At 47.9% G+C, this 20193-nt stretch overlaps 1 protein-coding gene across 1 annotated transcript in view; it reads right to left on the reverse strand.

Moving 5' to 3' along the window:
* Positions 1-6175: 6175 nt before the first annotated feature.
* EPHX2 (epoxide hydrolase 2) overlaps positions 6176-20193 on the reverse strand; it is a 56699-nt gene continuing 42681 nt past the window's right edge. The window contains exons 13-19 of the mRNA XM_020898640.2: positions 17347-17418; positions 15086-15119; positions 13799-13901; positions 12355-12424; positions 8547-8627; positions 6839-6897; positions 6176-6694 (exon numbers count right to left, since the gene is read on the reverse strand). Coding sequence (XP_020754299.2) covers positions 6616-6694; positions 6839-6897; positions 8547-8627; positions 12355-12424; positions 13799-13901; positions 15086-15119; positions 17347-17418 — 498 coding nt within the window. The 3' untranslated portion in view covers positions 6176-6615. The remainder of the gene's footprint in view (positions 6695-6838; positions 6898-8546; positions 8628-12354; positions 12425-13798; positions 13902-15085; positions 15120-17346; positions 17419-20193) is intronic.

Raw genomic sequence — 20193 nt, forward strand, 5'->3', positions numbered from 1 at the left:
AGGTGACTGTGTTTAGATAAGGTTTTTTAGAAATAATGAGGTTAAAATGAGGTCATTAGAATGGGCCTTGATCCAATACAACTCTGGATCCGAGGAGATTAGGACACACACACACAGGCTTCCCGGTGTTGCTAGTGGTAAAGAACCCGCTTGCCAATGCAGGAGATGGAAAAGCTTGTTTCCCACACTTCAGGCAAAATGTGTCTCGCCCCCACCCACAAATGCCTCTTAAAACTACAGCTGAAGCCAGGTTTTCTCCTTTGGGCATATGCATTCCAGAACATTCCAGAAGCTGGGCGCCATGGGTGTGGGTGCACCTGGACTGTGCCCCCCAGCTGTCGGGGGCCGCTTCCTGTTCTCCGCTGAGATGCCCTGGAGCCTGGAGTCACCCATCAGGCTTGCTTTGTTCACTCTTTGCTGCTGCCCTTGCATGGAACTTGTCCTCCCTCACCGCCCTCAAACCAGGAGCATCACTCCTATAAATTGCCCTTATTGAAGAAAATAAAATGACATGAAAAGAAATAAAAAGATCAGCAAAAATGGTGTCTATCAGTTAATTCAATCTGCGTCGCTGCCGTCTCGTGGTTGAGGTCGATGGTTTATCGCTTACTCCTTGTCTGAAGGACTCAGCCTGTTCTATACTTGCTGAGTCTTAACTTTTTGCTGGCAAGGGAAATTAATGTTGCTGTCTTGATGGCCACTGAAGCTCGTTTTTTTATCTTTTCCCTTCCTGTGCTTATTAACAAGTGAAAATGAGTCCTTAATATACAATAAATTAAGGGCAGGAGGAGAAGGGGGCAACAGAAGATGATGGTTGGATGGCATCACCGACTCAATGGACACTAGTTTGAACAAACTCCGAGAGACAGTGAAGGACAGGGAAGCCTGGTGTGCTGCAGTCCATGGGGTTGCAAAGGGTTGGACATGACTCAGTGACTGCACAACTTAACACATTTCTTTGAAACACGTGAACATCTGGAAGAGTGTTTAGTGCTTTCTGATTGGCAGATATTCCTTCCGTGACCTGCTCAGCCAGCTCATTCGCTTTTAAAAAGGCTGATGGGAGGCATACAGTTCATTCAACACCTGACAAAGCAGGATGGCATGGTCTAAAATTTCCCTCTTAGGGTTCTGCCTCTTAGGGTTCCTTTCCCACCTCAATCCAGGATAACTGATGGAGACAGTGACGAAATAATCCATCTCCTGAATATTATAGAATAGAAAGTCGCTCAGGCATGTCCAACTCTCGGAGACCCCGTGAACTGTAACCCACCAGACTCCTCTGTCCATGGAATTCTCCAGGCAGGAATACTGGAGTGGGTAGCCATTCCCTTTTCTGGGGGATCTTCCTGACCCAGGGATCAAACATGGGTCTCCTGCATTGCAGGCAGATTCTTCACCATCTGAGCCACCAGGGAAACCCCTCCTGAAGGAAGGACCTTCTGACGAGTGCTATAATATGGATGAGCCTGAGGATGACAGGGGCGCAGAACGAGCCAAAATGTGCTCCTTTTGCCTGACGAGCTAAAGGTGGTAGAGACCCTCTGGGTTCAAGAGAAACTATTGCTCCTTCCTCAACTACCTAGAATTCAAATTGGGGATTTTTGTAGAAAAGAGTTATTACCGAAAATAAATTTTATCTGAATGGCACCATCTACACAGCACTGAAACTGAAAAGAGAAACTGTTGGTCGCTCAGTCGTATCTGACTCTTTGCGATCCCATGGACTGTAGCCCACCAGGCTCCTCTGTCCGTGGGATTCTCTGGGGAAGAATACTGGTGTGGGTAGCCATTTTCTTCTCTAGGGGACCTTCCCAACCCAGGGATTGAACCTGAGTCTCCTGCATTGCAGTTGGATTTTTTACTTTTCTGACAGCAGGGCCAACACCTACTCACCCAACATCTGAAACATGGAAATATGGATGGAAATTAGACAAAATGTATTTAGCCAATTGCTAAGAAAGTATTTTATCATTTGTGGCCAGCTGGGTTCCTTTGAATGCGAGGTATGATATTTTCCATGAAATTTTTATTTCTTTTCTTTCTTCCTTTTTTTTTGGTGTGGACCATCTTTAAAGTCTTTATTGAATTTGTTGCAATATTGCTTCCATTTTATGTTTTGGTTTTTGGGCCCAAGGCATGTGGGATCTTAGCTCCTGGATCAGGAATCAAACCACCAGCCCCTGTGTTGGAAGATGAAGTCTCAACCACTCGATCACCAGGGAGGTCCCCAATTCTTGTTTCTAAAATCTTTGAGCTTCTGATCTACATATTTTCTTCTCTGACCTACATATTTTAACCATCATTTGGTTTTAATTTGTGTTCATGTTAGCGTCAGTGTGAACAGTGGGCCTTAGAGTTACTGCCAGGCCTAGAACCAAGGCTTCGTTAGGCTCCAAGAGAGACAAAAATAGCTTTTTGTTGCGTGTTCTAAATAGATCTACTTTTAGAAGACATTTCTCCTGGAAACCTTGGACACTGCTAGTTGACAGTCCTGGGTGTGAGGACAGTGCCTGTGAGCTTGGCATTCCTGCCCCCACTGGGACGTGGGTGTCAGAGAACGTGGGGTCTGCCATGCTTCTTTTAAAAAGCTCACTAGCTGGCTCAGTGGTAAAGAACCCACCTGCCAATGTAGGAAATGCAAGTTTGATCCCTTGATCGGGAAAGTCCCCTGGAGAAGGAAATGGCAACATACTATAGTAATCTTGCCTGGGAAATCCCATGGACAGGGGAGCTTGGCGGGCCACAGTCCATGGGGTCGCAAAAGAGTTGGACACGACTGAGCACTCGCTCCCTCCTCCCTCCGCGAGGTAGACACTTTGTTATTTATGCCTTCCTAGCCTGAAATAAAAATGACATTTTAAAATCAAAGCAGTTTGAACATACGTCAAACAAATTGCACTCAACATGGCCTCTGAAAAGTATTTTTGGGAATGACCTAGACGCTTTTGCCCGATGAAGAAATTTTTTTTAAATGACCTGCAGTCTTGTATGACTGGTGATATTTGTGTTGCAGTGCTATGAGCTTGATTCATCTGGCCCTTATTTGCCAAACGAGAATTTCTGAACATTTTGAATAGTTTACGGAGATTTCTGGGTAGAATTCTGGAAACGGAAACAGGTCAAAGAGGTTTGCCTACTTGTGTTTTTTCTGATGAAAGATGTTTTAAGATTCTTTTTTCCAGCAACTGGGCTTCCCTGGTAGCTCAGACGGTAAAGCGTCTGCCTGCAATGTGGGAGACCCAGGTTCAATCCCTGTGTCAGGAAGATCCCCTGGGGAAGGAAATGGCAACCCACTCCAGTACTCCTGCCTAGAAAATTTCATGGATGGAGGAGCCTGGTAGGCTACAGTCCATGGGGGTGCAATGCGTTGGACACGACTGGGTGACTTCAGTTTCACTTTCTTCCAGCAACTGCTCCCTGACAAATAAACCTGGACACAGTTAGTGAAATGGTGTTATCTGGATTCTATAGTCATCCTCCTGCTTGCATTTGAAATGAGTCCTTTAATTCTCAGATCCAAAAGAGAGGAGGTGGTGGTGGAGTGGTTGGGAGTTTAAAGTCCTCAGAAACCTTGTCCTGGGATAAACTGGAAAGTTCGGTTCAGTGGCTTGTTCATGTCAGACTCTGCAACCCCATGGACTGCAGCACCCCAGGCTTCCCTGTCCTTCACCAACTCCCAGAGCTTGCTCAAATTCATGTCTGTTGAGTCGGTGATGCCATCCAACCATTTCATCCTCTGTCATCCCCTTCTCCTTCTGCCTTTAATCTTTTTCAGCATCAGGGTCTTTTCTAATGAGTCAGCTCTTCGTATCAGGTGGCCAAAGTACTGGAGCTTCAGCTACAGCATCAGTCCTTCCAATGAATATTAAGGACTGCTTTCCTTTAGGATGGACTGGTTTGATCTCCTTGTAGTCTAAGGGACTCTTAAGAGTGTTCTCCAACACCACAGTTCAAAAGCATCAATTCTTGAGTGCTCAGCTTTCTTTACAGTCCAGTTCTCATATCCATACATAACTACTGGAAAAACCATAGCTTTGACTGTATGGACTTTTGTCAGCAAAGTATTGCCTCTGTTTTTTTTAATATGCTGTCTAGGTTTGTCATAGCTTTTCTTCCAAGGAGCAAGTGTCTTTTGATTTCATGGCTGCAGTCACCATCTGTAGTGATTTTGGAGCCCAAGAAAATAAAGTCTGTCACTGTTTCCATTGTTTCCCATCTGTTTGCCATAAAGTGATGGGACCTGATGCCATGATCTTAGTTTTTTGTACATGTGCTGCCGAAGTGAGCACATGATCTTAGTTTTTTGAATGTTGAGTTTTAAGCCAGCTTCTCCACTCTCCTTTTTAACTTTCATCAAGAGGCTCTTTAGTTCCTATTCACTTTCTGCCATAAGGGTGGTGTCATCTGCATATCTGAGGTTATTGATATTTCTCCCGGCAATCTTGATTCCAGCTTGTGCTTCATCCAGCCCAGCATTTAGTATGATGTACTCTGCACATAAGCTAAACAAGCAAGGTGACAATATACAGCCTTGATGTACTCCTTTCCCAATTTTGAACCAGTCCATTGTTCCATGTCTGGCTCTAACTGTTGCTTCTTGACCTGCATACAGATTTCTCAGGAGATAGGTAAGGTGGTAAGGTATTGCCATCTCTTTAAGAATTAAAACCAGACATCTTACAGTTAATGCTTTGGAACACTTTCTCTGTGCCAGGCACTGCTCTAGGGGTCCTGCATGTATTCACTCATTTAATACAACTGTTGGGGTCACTATGAAGAAAGCAGGAGAGACTCCATCTCGAAGCCTGTCATACATCTTAGAGAAAGGATGTGAACTGGGCCTGAACTCTGCCCAAGAATGAGGAAACCATTGCTAACAAAGAAAAGGTCTCCTTCCCTCCCTATAGATGGCAAATGGAGATTGTAGTTGAAGTCTGGTTGCTCCTGTTAGATTAACCATGGAGACCTCCCCTCCCCCTTGATGTATGATCATTGTTCTCACCCTTAAACCTTGTTTGTTCTCCTAGCACCTGCTCAATCATACACATCAAAGAGGTTGCTAATATGTAACCAGTCATTTAGCTAGAGGTATAAAACTAAGTCTCTCAGAAACATCAGGGTCCTTGTTGGGAACTGATTCCCCTTGGACCCACTGGAGTAATAAACTGCGCTCCGCTGGCCTGTGTGTCCTTCGAGATGTGTCTTGTGACTCCAGATTCCAAAACACAACCACGAAGAGTTTAGTGCTATTAATGTCCTTTTTTTAACAGAGGAAGCTGAGGCAGAGGAAACCCTTTCTTGAGGTCATACTGTGATCGGTGGCCCAGCAGAGTTTGATCTGGGTAGTTTGACTCCAGATTTAGAAAAGAGATGAGCTTTTGCTGGGAGCTTTGCTTGAAGAACCAGATACCATGCGTCTGAATCTAGGCTCTGTCCCACACTAGCCAAGTGACCTTGGGCAAGTTATCTGACCCTCAGTTTTCCTAATCTGTTAAATGGGAAGAATAAGAGATGGTCTGTATGGGGCTCCAGGCACACAGAAGTACTTAAAAATGAGCTTCTGGGACTTCCCTGGTGGTCTAGTGGCTAAGACTCCATGCTCCCAATGCAGAGGGCCTGGGTTCAATCCCTGGTCAGGAAGCTAGATCCCATATGCCTCAACGAAGAGTTCATATGTTGCAACTAAAGATCCTGTGTGCCACAACTAAGATCAGGCATAGCCAAATAAGTAAAAATTTATATTTTTTAAAAAATGAATGATAGCTGCTAATATTTCTAACCTACCCCTTGCTTTCTGCATATACCTAGATACACATACCCTTTTTTATCCTAGTTAATTTATATTCATCAGAATTCAGCCTGGTGACACCACCTTGTCCACAAGACTTCCCTGCAGGAAGAGCAGTGAGGGAGGTGAGCATAAGTTACTGAGGACATCATGCCAGGGGAGCAGGGAGACAGGGTGAAGGGCTAAGTGCGGCTGGCTGGTGGCCCCTCTATTTGACAGCACAGAACAGATCATTTTTATAACATCAGAAAGTTCTACCTGACAGCATTGTTCTAGATCATGCAGAGCCTTGCAGACACAAGAGCAGAGGGAACTGGGTTCACCCGAACAGGATACTTTCTTAGAACAGTTACCCTGCCTTCCTCCCAAGAATGAAAACAGCAGTACCATCATTGCCTTTGCTTTATTGAATAAAGGAGCTCTCATCTCTGCTGAAAAGCTTCTCAATTGCTGATTCTGCATCATCAAAACAATGAATTGAAAAAAACAAAACAAAACAAAACAAAACAAAACAATGAATTGATCCGTTAAAGAGAAATCACCCTCTGATCATCTCATTGTGTCCCCCACAGAACGCTAGCCATCCTCAGAGACAAATTGATGCCTTTGTACCCAGAGAATTAATCACATGTGATTTTTCCCATATCTAAAATTAGGTCAAACTTGACTCATTTCATTGAAAGAAAATCACTCTTGGCTGCAAACCCCTTCTGAATGATGCTGCTGGTTGTAAGAAACACATTTTAAGCTTCATGTGGGTACCAGAGCAGTGCCCCAGCAGATGAAGAGGTCAGAACACCTGCTGGCAGCTGACGCATCACACTCTAAAGCTTTGAGACCACCAGCGGGTCCCGGGCGTCAGTCTCCAGCCACTCAATGAGGATCTGATTCAACTCGGCGGGCCTGGAAAGGGAACAGAAGGCGATTCCCATTTGTCTCCACCCACTCAGCTGGCTCACGGGAAGGCAGGGGTAACAAAGTGAGCGGCTTATTGGAGGGGAACAAAGAGCCCTGATGTCCCCCACCCAGGGACCTCCATCTCCTTACTTCTCCATCTGTGTCCAGTGTCCACAATCCTTTATGTGTCCCCTTTTCAGGTGGGGAATCTGGAAGAAAACCCCACCCAGAAAAGTAAATGGCAGAAGGCAAGTTTTCTGCTCCCCACAGGCCACCCCGCTGAAAACCCCACATTATTTACAAAGGAAATGACCACTGCTCAAGCTCCTACTATGTGTTAGGTGCTGTAAACACACTGCATCATTTAACCTTGACCATGATCCTCTGGGTAACTTGAAGGCTCAGAAAAGAAGCTAGGTGACTGGCCCAAAGCCATACAGAAAGTGGCTGAGCTAAGACTCAAATTCAGGCTGACCCACACTCATCACAACAGATTGCCTCCCCTCAGAACCATTAGGACTTAGTCCTTTCGCTGCCTGGAAAAGGCCAAGTCAAGCTTGGTTGACTCTTGCCCAGCATCCATGATCTTGTTCCCTCCCCAGGCTTTCTCCCTCCCCCCTGGTGGTCTGGGTGCAGGGCTGTTCCTCCTCTCTTTGGCACCTGAACCCCCAGAGTAGGTCACAGCCCTTTCTTGACTGGTTCCGCAGTCCACAAAGGGCATCCCTTGCAGCAGCCCTTGAAACACACTCTCTGTTGCACGAGATGATGCTAACAAAGCCATGGCCAAGTGAAGGTGAATGCTCTCAGTATCCAGCCCCGATACCTGAGCAGTTATGGTGACCGCACTCACAGACCTCCCAGTTCCCACCAACCTCCAAGCTTTTGGCAGAGAACACTTCCAAATCATAGGTTTGACTCTTGAGAGTCTCTAGGACAGCAAAAAGATCAAACCAGTCAATCCCCGGAAATCAACCCTGAATATTCATTGAAAGGACTGGTGCTTAAGCTGAAGTTCCAATACCTTGGCCATCTGATGTGAAAAACTAGATGCTGGGGAAGATTGGAAAAGACCCTGATGCTGGGAAAGATTGAAGGCAGGAGAAGGGGACGACAGAGGATGAGATGGTTGGATGGCATCACTGACTCAATGGACATGAGTTTGAGCAAACTCTGGGAGTTGGTGATAGGGAAGCCTGACATGGACTGACACAGCAGTCCATGAGGTCACAAAGAGTCGGACGCCACTTAGCAACTGAACAGCAACAACAATCATTCCACTTCACTGGTCCCCGTGCCCTTAGGTCCATGCAGCTCAGCAGCTCCCAGTGGCCTCAGGGAAACCCTGATGCCCACTGGGTTCCTGCAATCCTCTGAGCTCTTTTACCTACCCTCACCTCTCAACACCCCATCTCCTCTCCCATTCTCTCTCTGCCAGCAAGCCTTAAGAGTTCCTCAAGCCCAGAAGTGGTGGTCAGCATTTCTGTGAGGCCCCTGCTCCCAGGTGTGTCCCCATCCTCCCAAGCCTCCTGGGTACCACATTAACTGCTGACCATGAGCTCCTGCAGGGGAGACTCTGTACCTTCTTCATCTTTAACTGCCTGGTACCTAGCACTATCCCAATGCATCTCAGTGCACTGTAAAAGCCCATGAGATGAAACAGTGAAGTGAGTGATGAGAGACTGTAGCAGGGTGGTGGAAAGGAAGTCTTAATCACTACTCCCAAAAGGTGACTATCTCACTGTGGAGGAAGGCCTTATCAAGCACGTGGTTTCCCTGAACATCCCAGTCTGCATCCTCTGGGACACCTGAGCCCTCTGCCAGGAAGCCCCGATGACCCCGAGCAGGACTGTTCCCTTACCCAGTCCTCCATATGCTTGGACATATCAGGAGTGAGCACAAAGTCCTTCTCCGCGGTGACCATCAGGGCCGGAATCAGGATCTGGGGGGAGATTAACAGGAAGCAGAAGCGATCTCCATGCTTGGGGTCCCCCATCATCAGGGAAAGGAAATGTTATTTTCATGCCCTGTGGCTTCCTCCACTATTGTTTAGTCACTAAGTCATGTACGATTATTTTGTGACCCCATGGACTGTAGCCAGACAGGCTCCTCTGTCCATGGGATTCTCCAGACAAGAAAATTGGAGGAGGTTGCCATTTCCTTCTCCAGGGGATCTTCCAGAGCCAGGGATGGAACCTGAGTCTCCTGCATTGGCAGGTGGGTTCTTTACTACTGAGCCACTCTTAACTCCCCTCCAAAGACCCCTCACAGCACCAGTGTGGTCTGGCTTTGTTTTCACATGCTTTGTGCAAAGGAGGCACCGCTATTATTGAAGATCTACACTGACGGTGTAAGAGATTAGAAAATGTATTAATATATCTCGGTCTCTGCCCCTGGTGCCTGGCACAGAGCTCCTGAAGCCCTGGTAAATTCCTAAGTAGTAAGAGTGCTCAGAACATCTTTTGTTCTAATGAGGTGTCTCTGGGTGGGTTCCTGGGTGGGGGCTGGTCACCAGAAAGACAAAGCCAGGATTAGAAGCTTGGGATTTTCAGCCACCTCCCCCTCCCCCACAACGTCTGGAAGGGGAGGGAGGGAGGAAGGGCTGGAAGTGGAGTTAATAATTGATCGCGCCTACATGAGGAAGTCTCCATGAACATCCACCCAACTCCAGAAGCATGGAGCTCAGAGAGCTTCTAGGCTGGTGAGATCCACACCGAAAGGGTAACACGCCACGACTCCAGGGAGACAGAGGCTCCTGTGCGCGGGATCCTCCCAGAGCTTGCCCTGTGATTCCCTTCATCTGGCTGTTCATCTGTGTCCTTTATTAAATTCTCTTATAAACTGGTTAGGGTTAGGGTTCTCCAGGGGACCTTCCCCACCCAGGGATCGAACCTGGGCCTCCTGCATTGCAGGCAGATTCTTCTCCGACTGAGCCACCAGGAAAGCCTGAATAACACTTTATAAACTGGTAAACACAAGTGCTTCCCTGAGTTCTGTGAGCCACTGTAACAAGTTAATAGGTTCGGGGGGTGGGGTCCTGAGACCCTCCAATTTATAGCCAATCGGTCGGGAGCACAGGTGACAACCTGAACGTGGGGTCGGCAAATGAAGTCGAGGGGTCAGTCTCGTCAGACTGAGCCTTAACCTGGGAGCTCTGATACCCTCTCCAGCTAGATGGTGTCAGAACTAAGTTACATTGTAGGCCACCCAGCTCCTGTGGCAGAGAACTGCTTGGTGTGGGGGAAAACCACACATTTGGTGGTAATAAGTGTCAGAAAGAAAGTGTTTTGGGGACTTCCCGGTGAGTCCAGTGGATAAGACTCTCTGCTTCCAATACAGAGGGCTCAGATTTGACCCCTGGTTGGGGAACTAGACCCCACGTGTCGCAGCTAAGACCTGGTGCAGTCAAATAAATAAACAAATGATAAGTTTTTTTTTTAAAAAGAAGAGTGTTTTGTGTGAAAGTAAAAGAGACCAAGAGAAGGAAAAGACTGTGTTTTTCTCAACATGGATGGATTCGGACATGTAGTGACCACTCAAGTTTCCGTGCACGTGTGTGTTAGTACATGCGTGTGGTCTGCTCCGGGGACTGATAAAATCAAATGGCACCAGGAAGGAGGAAGACGCCCTTGGATGGATGGAGATTGACATTCCTTTTCTCTGAGTTGAACAGGTGCTTCAGAAGGGCAGCCAGAGTGTGACTGTGTGACATTCGAGGGAGCAAATGACTTCATTTTTATCCATTGAAAAACGGGGCACTGCCAGATCGAGAACCCCTCTTTATTCTTGTTCTCATGCCACCATTACAACTTCCAGACAGTGTTTATTGTCTCTGGTTAAGGAATTTGCACTACTTTTTTTTTTTTTTAACCTACAATGCAGAGCTGTGTGCGTCTCACTGCTCCCCCTCCTCTGAGGGTTGAAGACCCAGGGGTGGTTTTGTGGCTAAAATGAATCCTGAGGCTGCTGTGGGGGTGTGTGGAGGGACACCCCCACAGTGTTCCAAGTGAAAATGTGAAGGTGTAGTAGAGGTGTAGAAGGAGGTGGGAGAGAAGAGCTGGAAGCAAACCTCAGAAGAAGGGGTCCCCAACCTTAGATCCCTGGGTTTCCCCTCCCTAAAGACTTCATCCTCATCCCTCACACTATGAGAGAATCTACCAATCACACTGCGGTTTTGTCCATCGCAGAGCACAGTGATGATTGGCTCAAGAGCATTAATTAAGCCACTGGCTTCCCTGGTGGCTCAGAGGTTAAAGCGTCTGCCTGCAATGTGGGAGACCCAGGTTTGATCCCTGGGTTGGGAAGATCCCCTGGAGAAGGAAATGGCAACCCACTCCAGTATTCTTGCCTGGAGAATCCCATGGACTTAGGAGCCTGGTAGGCAGAGTTGGACACGACTTCACTTTCACGTATCAAGCATTGTTCTAGCTCAGCATTTCATATGCATCAACCCACCGTATACTTACACAGCTCCTGAGGAAGGCACCACTCTTCTCATTTCCATCTTAAGCAGCCACAGAGAACAGAGTGGTTAAGTGCCTTGCCCAAGGTCACTCAAGGATTACAAGGCAGTTTCTGCCCGTCCTGTTCTTTTTTCTTTTTTTGAAGTTTATTTATTTGGCTGCCAGGTCTTAGTTGCAGTACATGGGATCTGTAGTTATGTGTGCTCAGTCGAGTCTGTCTTTCTGCAGCCCCATGAACGGCAAACTGCTAAGCTCCTCTGTTCATGGGATTCTCCAGGCAAGAATGGCGGGTTGCCATGCTCCTCCAGGGGATCTTCCAGACCCAGGGATCGAACCCAGGTCTCCTGCACTGCAGGCAGATTCTTTACCATCTGAGCCACCACGGAAGCCCAGATATTTAGTTGTGACATGCGAACTCATAGCTGCGGCATGTGGGATCTAGATCCCGGACTAGGGATCAAAGCTGGGTGCCTGCACTGGGAGCATGGAGTCTCAGCCACTGGAACACCAGGCAAATCCCTGCCCCACCTGCTCCTAACGACTGTGTTTCACATTCTCCTGCCTGAATACCTGATCCCAAGAGGTTGGGACCTCCCTTGTTTTATTTGTCTGGTGCCCCAAAGTCCAGTACAGTTCCTGGCACATAGAGGATGTTCATTTTCAACCGAATCAAGGAGATGGGCTGGGGTTACTGAATGAGCTAGGGAATGTGAAAATGCAATTCCCCTTAGATTTTTAATGCTCTGAATGTAAACCTGGGACCCCATTACTCCGTTTGGTGACCTGGAGACTGGAAACCTGTCTTCAGCTTGACAAATGAGGAAAGTGAGACTCAGACTGACTTAGTCAAGGTGACACACCCAGGGGTTAAAGTCCTATCTCTCCTGTCTTTCTGAGAGCACGTGATGCTCCTTCTGTGAGCTGGGGGCTTCAACCTAGTGACCTCTGGGGGTTGCCCTGGATCACCTGCACCCTGAGCTGGGACTCCACCGGGAGACCTGGGTGCAGTCGCCTGGCAGACCCCTGTCCCCCCGCCCCACCCTCTGCCATTCCAAGAGAAGCAGCGCATGGAGGTCCTCAGAGGAAACCCTGCAATGGAGGTCTTCCCAGAGCAGCAGACAGCCTGTCCACCCCTAGCTCTGACCAGCCAAGTGGGGTCCACAGATGCCTGGGGGGTGACTTGGGCGAGGACCGCATGGGACTCACCTTCCTTCCCAAGCCTTTGCAGCCCCACTCCCAGTTCCTGTCCATGTTTCGGTACCAGTTCAGAGGCCCCCTGGGAGGGGCAGGTTGGGAAATAAAAAGAGGAAAGCTGTTAGGAGATGTTTGTGCTACAGACCCCACCAGCAACCAGCTCAGCGTAGAGCCAGTCTTCCCAGGAAGAGCCAAGATTCTGGCATGGGGTCGAGAACACAGCCCGGGAGTCACGCCCTGGTGCCCTATACGCCTGCCAGACTTTATGGAGCACAGCCTGGTGCAGGCATGGCCCCGGACTGAGAGCTGACACTCTCTGAAACCAGCACGAGGGGACGCAGAGAAGCCAGCCCCACAGGTCTCTCCACTTCCTCCCAGGGCTGTCTCAGAAGAGGATGGGGAACTTGGTTTAGTACCCCTGCCAGCCAGAGCCACTCCCCTGGCCCCAGGAAACCCACAGAAAAGGGATACAAGGAGATGCTTCCTCCTAACGGGACACCAGCGAGTGATGCCGAGGCATCTCCACCGGACTAGCAGGGTGGCCCCAGGGCTGTGCCTGGAACACCCTCCCAGTCCTCAGGCACAGTAGGGGTTGGTGCTGTTGGGCCCTCGAGACTTCTCCAGTGTAAACGAGGGCCTGGAAAGACCCTGCACAAGCCATGTGTCCTTTCAGCATGCATGCTTCAGTTGTCTCCATGGACGGTAGCCAGGCTCCTCTGTCCATGGGATTCTCCCAGCAAGAAGACTGGAGTCGGTTGCCATGCCCTCCTCCAGGGTATTTTCCTGACCCAGGGATCAACCCATGTCCCCTGAGTCTCCTGCATTGCAGGCAGAGTCCTTACCACCGGGCCACTAGGGAAGCCCCAAGTGTGTGTGCGTGGTGGGCTCAGCTGCATCCAGCTCTTTAGGACCCCATGGACCATAGTCTGCCAGGCTCCTCTGTCCATAGGATTTCCCGGGCAAGAGTCCTGGAGTGGGCTTCTAATACTTCGGGGGCTTCTAAGTTTCCCTCCTGTGAGAGGAGGGGCTGGGGCAGACTGCCTCCTCCGCTCCTTTCTAGAGCACATCTGTGCCCTAGTCTGAGGCTCCTAAATTGCTACCCACTTCAGGAATATGTATGCAGTTGTGAGTTTACGTGGGTTTTTGTGTTCTTCTGAAGTAAGAACTCAGAACTGTCTTCTGATCCTCACTGAGATCACGACTGAAGCAAAGCTGAAAACATGTGCTCTGAAGGGACTCCTAAGCATAAGGAGAACAAACTGAACTCTCCAAACTAGACCAGGCTGAGCATCGTCAGTAAAGAGCCTCCTGACACTGGAAGCAATCAAGCAGAGGCTAGCCAGACATTCACGGGGGCTGAGCTGGAGGATCACTGGGCTTCGGCCTGCACCGTGTGAGCAGAAGACCCTGTCTGCCCGCCTTCTCTCTCCTGCGTTCGGGGCAGTGTCCTCTTTACCTGAAACCAGACTTCTTGAACTCCTGCACGTAGAACTGGATGTCCTCCTCAGTGACCATCCTGCTGAGGGTGGGCTCCTCTGGGGTGTTCACAAGGATGCCTCCTGCAAAGAGCCACTTGTTTCTTCTCCACCATCCCCTTCCCATTGTTCTTCACCACCATCCCCTCCTCAGGGTCAAATGTCTGAGTTACAACACCTTGGTGTCTCTTGAGACCCTCCACCACTTCTCCTTGTCCTATTAGGCTGCTCTTTGCCTCCTCAAGAGACTATATGGCAGAAGTCAACACAATATTGTAAAGCAATCATCCTCCAATTAAAAATAAATAAATTAAAAAAAAAAACAGACTGGGACTCCCTGAGGGCAATGACGCGGTCCCATGGGTTTGGATACCTGCTGCTCCTGCCTTACACCATGTGAGCACTTTAAACGTTTGAGGAATGAAGGAATGAATCAGTGACCCTGTGAATGAGTAGAGCGGTGAAGGGAGGGAAGGGAGAGGTGTTCCTGACCAGTGACGAGAGTTTAACCCCAGCCTGGCCACTTTGGACAAACTCTGGCACTCTTGTAAGACTCATTTTTCTCATCTGTAGAACAGAGATAATAGTGAGAGTTTTCAGGGATGTCATGAGAATTATAAACAATATATCTAAAAAGGGCTAGCCCAGTGTCTGATGCACAGAGTAGGTGCTCAAACAAGTGGTAGTGATCATCGTTATTAATACAAAATACAAGGGAATCATGGCAAAGTCACAGGCTTGGGGCCAAGCAAGGTTCTCTGGACACAGTGCTGGATCCAGGAGCTGAGGGGATGGGCATGTGGTCTGCTTCCGGCTCTGGCTCCTCGCTTGTTTCCAAACTGGGAGGGAGAACAGGGGCTGTTGGACCAGAGCCTGATGGAGGGGAGGCCAGGGAATTGTGACAGAAGTGACGTGGCTGGGGTCTGGCCTGATTTCCTCCCTAGCTGCATCAGGTGACTGTGCAGAGGTCAGGTTCTATCCTGGGTCTCTGTCCTAATCAGTAGAGGATGCCTTGATGAGCTCTGAGAGTTCTCTAAGCTCTTGGCTCTAAAACTCTGGGTGAAAGGAAGCCAGGGCCTCATGGTCACCCCGGGTCAGGGTAAATTTGATTCACCAGCAGAGGCTCTATGTTAAGCATGTTAAGAGTTCAGACTGGCAAATGATTGCTTCTGCCCACAGCCAGCAGATGGAGAAACAAACATTTAACGTTCAGCTGGTTCCTGCCATGGCCCCTCCTGTCTCCCTTCCCTCCTAAGAATGTCTCTTACCCATTTCACAGACTCTGCTTACGGTGACAACATTCTGGAGGGAGAAAAGTTAGAAATGATGTCATGGGTCAAGCAAAGGAAATGCGTATGAACAGGGCATCTAAAAGCCCTGTAAGTGCCAGCAGACCATACAAATATTCTAAATGCCCAGAAGAACTAGGCGGGTCCTGAGTGGTCAGAATAGAGACAGCTCCCACCAAGCTCCAGGTTATAGCTGCTCCTGGGTGCTTGCAGGTCTTGGCAACATAAAAACCTGGGTGTATCAACCAATAGGAACAAGAGATTAGGCCTTAGGTCTATGGCAGATGGGAAGTTAAAAATGAGATTGTCCCCACCATCCACAGTGAATTGAGTCAATCTGAGGTCATGAGTTAAAGGGTGGACTAGGAAAAACCCTGGAGAAGGAAATGGCAACCCACTCCAGTCTTCTTGCCTAGAGAATCCCGTGGTCAGAGGAGCCTGGTGGGCTGCCGTCTATGGGGTCGCACAGAGTCGGACACAACTGAAGCGACTTAGCAGCAGCAGCAGGAAAAACCCACCCACCATGATAGAGAGAAATCAAGGGAGCTGCCTATTCAGTTTGATACTAAGAAGACGCTAAAAACACTTCCTTAGGAATTCACAGCTACAAGTCTGCTTTTGCATGTATTTGAGTTTGAATCCACACTGTGAGATCTGGAAAGCCCCAGTAAGTGAAGTAAAACACAACAGTAGCGAAAGGGAGCTTGGGATGGTAAATTCTACCAGGAGGCCTGGCAGGAGCAGTAAATGCTGAACCACCCAGGAAGGGCACTCCCTCCATTCCATCTGAAGCAAGCTGGAGCAGATTAAGTACTACTGAAGATGATCTCGCAAACCAAAATTACAGAACTCTCTCCCCTACCCCGACATACACACCAAGGCCCCACTGTGAGAGACAGCAAGCCAAGCAAACAGCAAACAAGACTCTTCAAGAATACTAAATAACAGAACCTGAACAGAGAGAGAATAAAAAATAAGTATGCTTAAAATGATTACTGTGGCTTCCCTGGTGGCTCAGATGGTAAAGAATTTGCCTGCAGTGCAGAAGACCCAAGTTCAATCCCTGGGTGGGGAAGATCCCTTGGAGAAGGGAATGGCAACGCACTCTAGTATTCTTGCCTGGAGAATTCCATGGACAGACGATGGGGTCACATGGAGTCAGACTAAGATAGAAGAAAGAACTGAACAACAAGACTAGAGCCAAGACTCTACAGACAGAGATCTGAATGCTTTGAAAAATAATTAAATACAACTTTCAAAATTAAGAAAAAACAAAAAACTGTTCATTGAAATTAAAATTAAAACCTCAAAGATGGGTTAAACTGTGGATCAGACATGACTGAAAGACAAATAATACGCCAGAACGTAGACTTGAGACTGATTTCTTACAAACAGTGATAGAAGTTTCTAGAAGAAAATAATTGTCAACCTAGTATGCTCTGATAAACTGTTCCTCAGGCCTAAAAGCAAAATAAAGATATTTTCTAGGCCAAAAAATGATGAGTTTATTCCTAACAAACTCTTATTGAAAAAACTACAAAAGAAGGTACTTCAGGAAGAAAGAAATTGAACTGAATATAAAACAGTGAGGTGCAAGAAGTACTCAGCAAAGAAAGTGGCAGAAATCGGGGCATCTGAGCAGGCACTGAACAGACAAAGCAACAGTGACTGCTAACACATAAGACAGGACAGCGGGATTACCTCGGTAAAGCAGTCTAGGCTCTTGCGTTGTTCCAGAAAAGAGTTAGAAGCATCAGCTCATTCTGTACCTTCATAAGCAATTATGCAGATGAAAATGATAATGGTAATAATTTCTTAACTGTCACCATTATGATCGGTTCAGCTCAGTTCAGTTACTCAGTCGTGTCCGACTCTTTGCAACGCTGTGGACTGCAGCACGCTAGGCTTCCCTGTCTGACCAACTCCTGGAGCTTGCTCAAACTCCTGTCCATGGAGTCAGTGATGCCATCCAACCATCTCTTCTCTCTATATATGTTTCAAAGCCTTCCTGGTGTGTTTCAGTCAGGACAAGACCTTTCCCCATTATAATGAAGGGACCAGTGGGACTGAGGACCCCAATCACCCTGACCACAGAAGTCAAAGAAAAGAAGGCCAGCTGCTAACTGCCAGACCCTGACACCCCCATCCTCCCATCCCTGCGTCCTCCCACGGGAGGCATCTGGGCACCTGCACCCCTGCAGCTCCCACTTTCTGCTGAAAACCTACCCCACACTCCTTACCTCATCGTTTGATCTGAAGAAAATTTTGAAAGTCCGATTCAGGTTCTTTTCCAGTTCAGCTTCAGCCACTCCCTAAAACAACCAAGAAAGCAAAATGAAAGATGCGGCAGAGATCTCGGAAACCTATCTGACCCAAAGCAAGAAGCCTGTGACCTCTGTCCCATCCAGCCCAAAATTCATCAGAAGGGCATGATTTTGAATTTTCATATTGAAAAACACTTTTTTTTTTTAAAGCTTCAAATAAAATACGAGATGCTGACAGTGGTCCCCTCCACCCCACCCTGCACCTGGGAGGTAGGTTTATGCCTATCACTTTCTTTTCTCTTTTTCTAAATTTTTACAATGAGAATGTAATACTTATAATGTAATCACTTTATTATTATAGGCTGGGGCAGGAATGAAGTGTTGGGGGCTGAAGGGTGGTGAGGGGAAGAGGAGGGTTCCGAGGAGGCCTAGAAGCCAAAGGCGGCCATCCACGGGTCTTAAATTGCCATGGTAACCACAAAACCAACTCCTTTGACTTGGACCCAGATTGTCTTCCCAAGAACAGGACAGTAAGGTGTCTTTGGTTAAGGAGCTGGGATGCATATTATTTGTACTCCCAGTTCTTCCCGCCACACGCGAGCTCAAGTTGGTACATTGGACTCTTTCATCGATATCTGGTTCTTTGGTCATTTCCAGGCCAAACCAAACCCTGTACCAAACCCTGCCTTCTCCTTGAAGCCCCACCTCCCTCATCACAATAAAATAGCTCTGCTCTTCCTGGACCCTACAGGGTCTTTTGTGTGCTCTCCGTGGTCCACCCTGAGAAAGCAGGAAAACATCCACTCCGGGGGCATCTGTGACTGGTCCTAGAAGGGCCAGAAGCTGGATGTAGTGAAAGCTTTATTCCTCTCCTGCAAGTAACATTCCCAGACAGTGTTACCGAAAGGTGGGTGTGGGGTCTGGCTGCTTGCTGCTCGAAAGCCAATTAAACAGGCCAGGTTGGTGGAAAGGAAAGTTTGCCTCTTTTCAGATGTTGACAACTAGAGGGGGAGGGTGGCAGATGTCTGTCCAAAGGCTGACTCCCCCACCCCTACTGGCAACCAGTGGGCAAGAGCTTTTATAGACAGAAGGCGGGGGAACTACATGCAGAAAAGCACAGTCATCTCTGACAGTCAACTTTCAAATTGGTTACAGGTGGTCCAACCAGCATCATCTTGATTATTTTAGGTACAGTCAGTCTTCAGTTCAAGGGTCCATTTGTTTCCATTTCTCTGAGCTCAGGTCTTGGAATTGTGGCAACTTATGTCATGGCTATAGTTTGGTTATCATGTAGTTAACATCTTCTACCTGGGATTTCAGTATCTATAAGACAACGGAGATGACTCAGAATATTATCTGCAGCCCTTGAGAAAGAACTAAAGGTCCTCAACTGTGTTTAATGATCACATTACTGTTATTTGGTTTCCTTTGATTCTTTTCCTTTGCTTTAACTGTTTCTCACTTGTCTGATTAAACTTATTCTCTGACTACAGTTTTCCACAGACAAAAGCCTGGCAGACGATATGGGTGGGGTTGGGGCAAGGACCCTAGTAGGGTCCTGCTCTGATTTAAGAGGAGGGTCCTGTAAGCCAGGCTGGCAAAGTGTGCCGGTGGCCCTCGGACCCTGCACACTCTAAGAGGCCCTGCTACCCTGTGCTTGTTCATTGTGTAGGTTGCACATCACGAGAGCTCTGGATTTATGAGAGCGGCACTGCAGGCAACGAAACATTTATCATCCAGCAGCACTGCATCGGCAGTTTGAGGTTTTCTGATGAAAGCAATGTTGGCATGTTAATCACATTCCCTTGACAAGCATGAGATTCCATCACGATGGAGAATCAATCGTGGCCTTCAGTGACGTGATGAATGTCGAGGCCAGAATTAGCCATGGAAGGCAGTGCATTTTATGTGCTCAATAAAGGCCCTGCATGTTACCACAGGTCATCACTCTTCTTCTTCTTCTTCTTTTCCTTTTTATTGGTTTCTTTGCTTTCTTATTTATTTTATTTTTGACTGTGCTGGGTCTTCACTGCTGCTCAGGCTTTTCTCTAGCTGCGACAAGCCCCCAGAAGCTACCCTCCACAGCAGTGCGTAGGCTTCTCCTTGTGGAGGACAGGCTCTAGGGCTCCCGAGCGTCCGTATTTGTAGCATGTGGGTGCAGGAGTTGCTGCTCCCAGCCTCTAAAGTACTGGGTCAGTAGTTGTGGCCCACTGGCTTAGCTGCCCTGCAGCATGTGGGATCTTCCTGGATCAGGGATCGAACCTGTGTCTCCTGCATTGGCAAGTGGATTCTTTACCCCTGAGCCACCAGGGAAGCCCCATCATTCTTATTTATTGTGAGCAGCCCCAATCTGGGAAACAGATTGGTGTTCATGAGCTTCGGATAGTCTCAGCATGTGCAGGAATCGCCACGGGGTCAGAGGTCTGGACAGGCTGCAGAGCTCAAACAGTCCGTAAAAGAGCAAATGAATATCAAAAGGGTCAACCAGAAAATCAAAGAGAACACAAAGGTAAATAAGTCTGTCCACCCACGTGAAAGCATATCAGATCAACAGGGGTGATGAGGACAAAGGTGAGGGCCAGAGGGGGGAGATCAGAGCATCTGTATGCTGGTGGTGTGCCCTGTTGATATTCTCGGGCTCTCTGTAATATATAAAAGGTGATAGATACTCTATTTTTAAGTCCCACAGACCAATGACAAGCCTCCTGTCAGTCCACTGGATGGGGCTCCTCCCTTTGTGCTCCTGATCAGAGGAATTAAAGGATGAACTTTGGAATCCAACAAACAAGGTTTCAAGCCCCACTGAAAGGTTAATCACTCAGT

This window comes from Odocoileus virginianus, chromosome 31 (assembly GCF_023699985.2).
Source record: "Odocoileus virginianus isolate 20LAN1187 ecotype Illinois chromosome 31, Ovbor_1.2, whole genome shotgun sequence".
Taxonomy (NCBI): Eukaryota; Metazoa; Chordata; class Mammalia; order Artiodactyla; family Cervidae; genus Odocoileus; species Odocoileus virginianus.